We start from the raw sequence: 7,295 nt of genomic DNA, 5'->3' as shown, positions 1-7,295 counted from the left end.
CTGCGCGTTATGTTGTTTTGAACCGCACTTACTACAACTATGTTTGGTGTTGTCATTGTTGTTCCCACGAGAAGCTAGGGAAAGGGGTTCGTCCATCCTTGTGGAGCCCTGCATGCAAGGTTCGGTGGCTTTGTCATAGGCCCTTCGGTTTTATTCTAGAGGAATCAAAACCGAACAGAGAACCGGCTGAGAACTGGCGACTGTAAACGAGAGTTGGGTGTAATTAGAAATCTCTAAAAACTTGTAGAGCGCAAAAGGAAATCGAGAAATATGTCAGAATATTTGTGAATATTTAGGGATATTTCGAAATATTTTGGAATATTAAAAATATTTGAGATTATAAAGAATATCAAGAATACCAGGAATATCTAGGAATATTGAAAGAATACGTGTATGGGAATATTTAGTAAATGTATCAGAAATATTGGAGGGATCGACGATTATATCAGGAACGCAAAAATATGCACCCCTTTGTTATCGGTTCCTATTGGAAACCTATCCGGATTATATGTGGGCCAACCAAGAATTTAAAAAATTGATATATCTTTAGTGAAAATTTTATAGAAATATGTACAATATTTCTATGATAAATAATATCAACTAATAAGAGAAGTAACATGTAGAGATAATTGAGAAATTGCTTATTAATCTACTTTAGTCAACTTTTTTATGGAATGGAATGGAAGCTTCTAATGTGTCCCCTAAGGGCTTACATTTTCTTGCACCTTCTTCCCTAATTTATTACACATACCCCACGCACTTACTTGGTGGCAGGAGGGGGTCCTGCAGTTTAAGGTGGATTCCAAACCACCAAGAGCAACAGCTTTAATTACTTAAAGGTAATTACTAAAGGTACCTGTCCCACGACTCTCCGGAGATGAACAACTCTCTGGCTAGGCTAGTGTTCACTGCATGGGGAACCGATGCTCTTCCAGAGTGCGAGGCGTTAATCGAACCCGCAAGCCGCCGGAGTGGGTCCAAAGCCTACACTTTAGCCCCCACGACCATCGTCCCACATCACATTTTTATTAAATATTAAAAGTATTTCACTATTTTTTTTAAAACACTGTTTCCAACTTTTCACTAAATTTTTATTTACATATGACTAATAATAATTCGAATTTTCTGACTAAATTAAATCATTTCCTTGTCTGTGTGACCATCCAGATTGTTGAATTCGGAGATTGTAGTAAAGAGCTGCAAAATTTACAAGTAAACATGTCTCTTAAACAGCCCGGATAGGAAGCGGGTAAAGAAGTATATCCTTATTTTTATTTCTGGTCTCATTTGCCAGATAAGAACCAAGTAAAACCAGGTAGCCGATACACTTTCACTGAATAACTTACAGATAGCCATGCCCCTTAAAGAACCCGGATAGGACCGGGTTAAAAAGTATATCGTTATTTTAATTTCTGGTTCTGTTTGCCAGATATGAACCAGGTAGAGCCGGGTAGCCGGTACACTTTCACTTAATAATTTACAAGTGACCATGAGCCTTAAAGAGCCTGGATAGGAACCGAGTAAAAAGGTGATCATTATTTTAATTTCTGTTTCCATTTGCCAGATACGAACCGGATAGAACCAGGTAGCTGGTACATTTTTCTTAATAATTTACAAGTGGCCATGCGCCTTAAAGAGCCCGGATACAAACCGGGTAAAAAAGTATATCGTTATTTTTATTTCTGGTTCCATTTGCCAGATGAGAACCGGGTAGAACCTGGTAGCCGGTACACTTTCACTGAATAACTTACAAGTGGCCATGTGCCTTAAAGAGCCCGCATAGGATCCGGGTAAAAAAGTATATCGTCATTTTAATTTCTGGTTCCATTTGCCAGATACGGACCGGGTAATACCAGGTAGCCGGTACACTTTCACTCAATAACTTACAAGTGGCCATGTACTATAAAGAGCCTGGATAGGAACCGGGTAAAAAAGTATATCCTTATTTTAATTTCTGGTTCCATTTGCCAGATAAGAACCGGGTAGAACCAGGTAGCCGGTACACTTTCACTGAATAACTTACAAGTGGCCATGTGTCTTAAAGAGCCCGAATAGGATCCGGGTAAAAAAGTATATCGTTATTTTAATTACTGGTTCCATTTGCCAGATACGGACTGGGTAGAACCAGGTAGCCGGTACACTTTCACTCAATAACTTACAAGTGGCCATGTACCCTAAAGAGCCTGGATAGGAACCGGGTAAAAAAGTATATCCTTATTTTAATTTCTGGTTCCATTTGCCAGATAAGAACCGGGTAGAACCAGGTAGCCGGTACACTTTCACTGAATAACTTACAAGTGGCTATGCGCCTTAAAGAGCCCGGATAAGAACCGGGTAAAAAAGTATTTCCTTATTTTAATTTCTGGTTCCATTTGCCAGATAGGAACCGGGTAGTACCAGGTAGCCGGTTCACAAGCGTCGATTTCCATATAGAGACCGGATAGGATCCGGGTAGTATTCTAATTTTATATTGGTAATTATTATTTTTATTTGGTTTTCATTAACCAGATAAAAACCGGGTAGGCGCGGATAGAATATTTAAACAACTTATTTTTTATTACCATTTCCCGGGTAAGGGCTGGTTAGACCCAGATAGATTTCACCAAATTAAATTAAAAACCAAATAAAACCCGTATAGAACCGGGAAAGGGCCGAAAGGGTATGTAACCGGTTCCATTCCGGTTTTAATTGGATTTCAACCTGTCATTTTAAGCAGGGATGCTTCTTTTGGTTTGAGCTAAGGAAATTTCAGGTTCAACATATTCAACTCTATCCAAAATGTGAACATATCATTCAACCCAAAAACCATGGTACCTACATGTCAAGAATTTTAGAGCATTTTGAAATCAATAGGAATTTTATTTTTTGAATTTTCAAATTGAAGAAGAGAACAGAAGATATTAACTAATTTCTATAATTTTTTGTTTTACTTTTTTCGGATATCAACCCACTAATTTTTTTCTCTGAGCTCAAGCGATTCCATCAAATTTAAATTTTTCGCTCTACCTTGCTGCTTAGATCCTTTTCAAAAGAGCCAGGAACGTTTAAAAATATTCTTTAGTATTTGTTAAAATATAGAATAATACATAATGTTTTTGAATATTTCAAAAATCTACAACTAAAAAGTGTTTGAAAAAATATAGTATTCTTTTTAAAGTTCAGTATTACAATTTTTTACACATTATTATTGCAGAAGAGAAAGCAGACTTTTTTGACGACCACTATGCTACAAATATAAAAAATTTGAGTCAATCAATCGGAGATGATGAGGAAAAAAAGAAAAAAATTGATGCTTTTGATGGAGTGGTAGGAAACGAATTAAAATCCGATGAATTTATGAAAATCTGTTCAATCAGAAATTTCCATGATTCCAACCAAAATGACATTTTTCAAGAGAAAGTGGACTATTTTGGGTAAGGCAAATAATACATTTAAGTAATAGGGTATTCCAAATTGTCATTACTGCATACCTATATGTTTATTCTGTCTTTTTATTTTCAGTCCCACTAAAGATCTTCCAGGTATAAAAGAAGATACCTACTTTGATGAAAAAAAATTCGATTTTAATCAGAACTCAAATCTGTCAAATGATGCTACTGATTTTTATTTTCAACCTGAGAAGCCCATCAATCCTCCTGATGTAGTTTATTTGGAGCCAAAAAATAAAAAGAACAGCTTGAGGTAATATTTTTTTTATATAAGTTAGAGTGGTTCGGAAAAAATTTGGAAATTAAAATGGCCTGACCCTGGATCAAATTAAGATAAAAAAATCGTAATTTTCTATGTCTTGTTAAAATCGCTAATATTAATCTTTGTCTGTAATCTAAATGAAATAACCGATATTTAATAATTCTTATAAGATTTTAATATTTTCATTCCTTATAGGAAATATCTCATTTTTCTGTACCGTTTCTACCTACATGTTCAAAAAATCTTTATTTTGTTCTATAATGATTGAAAATATAGAAGTCGTGCAAGATTGTCAAATTTTGGGAATATTACTTAGATTACGAAAAAATATAAAAATGAGCGGATTTTTGAAAATCTCTGAAGTTTACGAATTATTTAGTTCAAAGGGGTTACTGAAAATCACGAAAAATATAATTCCCGACAATTTAAAATTCTCGAATTGGAAATTTCCCGAAGAATAAAAGTCTTGACAGTTTATAATGTTACCGAAATTGAAAATTTCAGATAATAGATCATTCTAAGAATAAAAATTCCGTTATTATAACACATCCGAGACTATAAAATTGCCAACATAGCCTGATTCCCGAAAGATAAAAATCCGGAATCTAAACAATTAAAAAACAGTTCGAATAATTAATAAATAATGAAACAAAAGAAAGGCAATTTTTTAATTGTCAATCATTTCATTTTTGGGAACCTTTTAATTGGAATAATCTTATCTATTTTTTAAATGTGAATTTTCGAGTGTAAGAAAGTTTATATGTATATACTCAAAAAAGTACGATAATTTGCAAAGCTTTTAATAATTATTTTAGTTTTTTATATTTATAAAAACCAAATTTTGTCCTACAAAAAGTGAAAATATTGAAATGTTACGAAAATTGGAAATATTATGTAGCATTCGAAAAAAAAATTAATTTTAAAGATTTTTGCAAAATTCTGAGAATTGTGAATTTTTTAAACATATTTTTTACATCCAATTTTTTTCCGACCCACACTATTAATTATTTAAAAATTGTATTTAAATCATTTAAATAAATAACAATTTATTTTGTCATATGATTAAAATCTCTTTAATCTTCTTACTTTTAAAGGCGCTCAGGATCATTGGATGAAAAAAGGTCTTTTAAAAGTGTTTTGACTTCGTTAATGGGATTCAGACGTCGAAAGTCAGTTCTTCCCAAAGGAAAGCGAAATATTTTGGGCCCAAAGGATAGCCTAGGGGAAGAAATGCGACTTTTTAGAAGGGATATGATGCCTGTTTTACTCAGAGCAGCAGGACCTTACAATAATGACTCTGAAGATAAATCAAAAGATGAGACGTTTTCGTCGATTATTGCTGCCTCTAGGCCGAAAACCCGATCCTCTGGCCGAATTGCATCCATTCATCCATTTTATGGGGGAAAGAAAAGCGCGCAGACTTTTCTACACACACTCGAAGAAGAAAATCTAGAGCCTAAGGTATGCTTTAAGGGCATTTGACACATCCAAATACCTATATTATCGACTTCACTTTATTAGTTCACCGAATATTTTTTTGAACCTAAGAGCTTTTTTGTAAATAAAATATTGAGTTGAAACTTTGGGAAATGTATTAGAGTACAATAAAGTACGTTTAGGTACGTCATTTGGGCAGGAACTTCACTAAAAATTATTTCATCTTTTTTCTGAACCTCGACATTTTTGGAACGTTCGTCTAGTGGCCGCCAGGGTTCGGATTTTCGTGTACACCGTTACCGACTGATGCCGATGGAATTAATAGTTGAAATTTTTTTTATGAAGTTCCTATCCAAATGAAGTACCTAAAAGTACTTTATTGTACTCTAATGCGTTTTCCAAAGTTTTTTTTATTTACAACAAAAATTTCTTAGGTTAGCATTATCAGATTCTTATTTTAAATTCTGTAATTAAGAAGATTTCATTTTTCCCAGTCAAGTCTTAGAAATTGATTTCATGTTTATAGTTTTAAAAAGTCTAGAAATCTAGTGCGCAAATTAAATCTGTAAAATTAAATTGTAATAATTTTCTTAGAGTGGATCTTCAGAAAATCATTCTCAACCGCAGGACTTGCAAAAGACGGTTCTTCCTGAGAAAACTCCTTCCTTATATCAAAGGCCACCTCCTGTTGTTTATGACGTTCCAAAATCTAACAAAATCATCCGTCCAGGCTTAGAATTGAAAAAGGATCGCGAAAATCTCCTCAATTACGAGAATGGGGGAATAATGTCCGAAAGTGATTGGAATAGAAAAAACAATGTTATTCCGAGGAAAAATATCGTTTGTGGTCAGAGAGCGCTTTATATAAGAAATCAAAGGCAGGAATTGGAAACTCGACTGTAAGTTTGATTTTCGAAAGTGAGCAAACTCAATTATAAATTATAATTGTACCAAAAATGTGGATCAATTTCTATTTTGTATAAAAATGTTCTCTTGTGATAATCTTTTTAAATATTTCTGTAATCAGAGTGGTTTCTTAAAACTTAATATATCAATTATATTTAATTTAAATAGACTCTTAAATTATACTTAAGGAACCAAATTCATTTCATAAGAAATTTTAAGAACCGTGATTAAATGAATGATATTACGAATGCATATAATAATAGTTTTAATTTATTTTTTAAACTGTTTTGATATCGCTTTCTTAAGCTCCAGAAATAATTATTGCAACTGACTTCATTTGTTAGGTATTACGATAAACTTTATTTATGCTTATTAAAAATTACGAATTGTGCAATAAGCAAAAAACAATTACTGTCAGTATTTTAATTCTCAAGTCCTAAATAAAACGACTTGAACCTTCAATTTGAGTTTTAATATCCTTTTCCAGAATTAGATTTAAGATGTGATAAATAATAAATTAAGATAATATAAATAATACTCGGATAATTGATTTCAATTTGCAATAAAAAGAAGGTCATTGTGTGGCGATACTTATTTGCCTAAACCTACTTTTGCGATGATTAAAAACTGATCGCTGTTAGTTAAAAATTCATATATTTCATTGCAAACTCGTTCTTTTCGGTAGAAAATTAATCTTTTATCTTAAAAATTCAACAGTTGGCAATTTTTTTCTCTCTCTCTCCCTTGACTAAAAACCTTTCTTAATTCAAAATTCAATGTTGAAAGGTCGTCTTCTCTTGTTGAATTCAACTGTTATTGATTAAAAATTAAAATATGTTTGGAATGGGAATTTAATTACTTATTGGTTGAAAGCTTTACTCTTATTAAAAATTTATTTTATTTCTTTGAAGATTCATCATTTCAATCGAAAATTTATGTCTAATTGAAAAATGTTCAATTTTTTTGAAAAATTGTTCTTTCTTTGACTAAAAATTATTTTTGGTTACTTAAAATATAACTCCTCCATTTGAAAATTCCATCATTTTAGTTCAGAATTATTTTTTTTTTTGACTGAAAATTTAACTGTTCAATTTTTGGTTGAATAATAATCTTTTTAGTTGAAAATTCATCTCTTTGGTTGACCATTAATTAAAAAAAAAAATTTAACTTCAATTTTTTGTTGAAAAATTAACTTTTTTTGCTCAAAATAATTATAATTTAATAACTGAAAATGTATCTACTATTTCAATTCAATATTTCGT

The 7,295-nt window shown here is 32.0% G+C and overlaps 1 protein-coding gene across 1 annotated transcript in view; it reads left to right on the top strand.

Annotated features, from left to right (window-relative positions):
- LOC117173258 overlaps positions 1–6,185 on the top strand; it is a 29,800-nt gene extending 23,615 nt beyond the window's left edge. The window contains exons 3-6 of the mRNA XM_033361727.1: positions 3,194–3,413; positions 3,502–3,681; positions 4,785–5,151; positions 5,722–6,185. Of these exons, the coding sequence (XP_033217618.1) occupies positions 3,194–3,413; positions 3,502–3,681; positions 4,785–5,151; positions 5,722–6,030 (1,076 nt within the window). The 3' untranslated portion in view covers positions 6,031–6,185. The remainder of the gene's footprint in view (positions 1–3,193; positions 3,414–3,501; positions 3,682–4,784; positions 5,152–5,721) is intronic.
- Positions 6,186–7,295: the final 1,110 nt, after the last annotated feature.

Source organism: Belonocnema kinseyi, chromosome 5, assembly GCF_010883055.1.
Source record: "Belonocnema kinseyi isolate 2016_QV_RU_SX_M_011 chromosome 5, B_treatae_v1, whole genome shotgun sequence".
Lineage (NCBI taxonomy): Eukaryota > Metazoa > Arthropoda > Insecta > Hymenoptera > Cynipidae > Belonocnema > Belonocnema kinseyi.
Note: the sequence above shows the minus strand (reverse complement) of the source record. Positions and strands in the feature narration are given on the sequence as shown.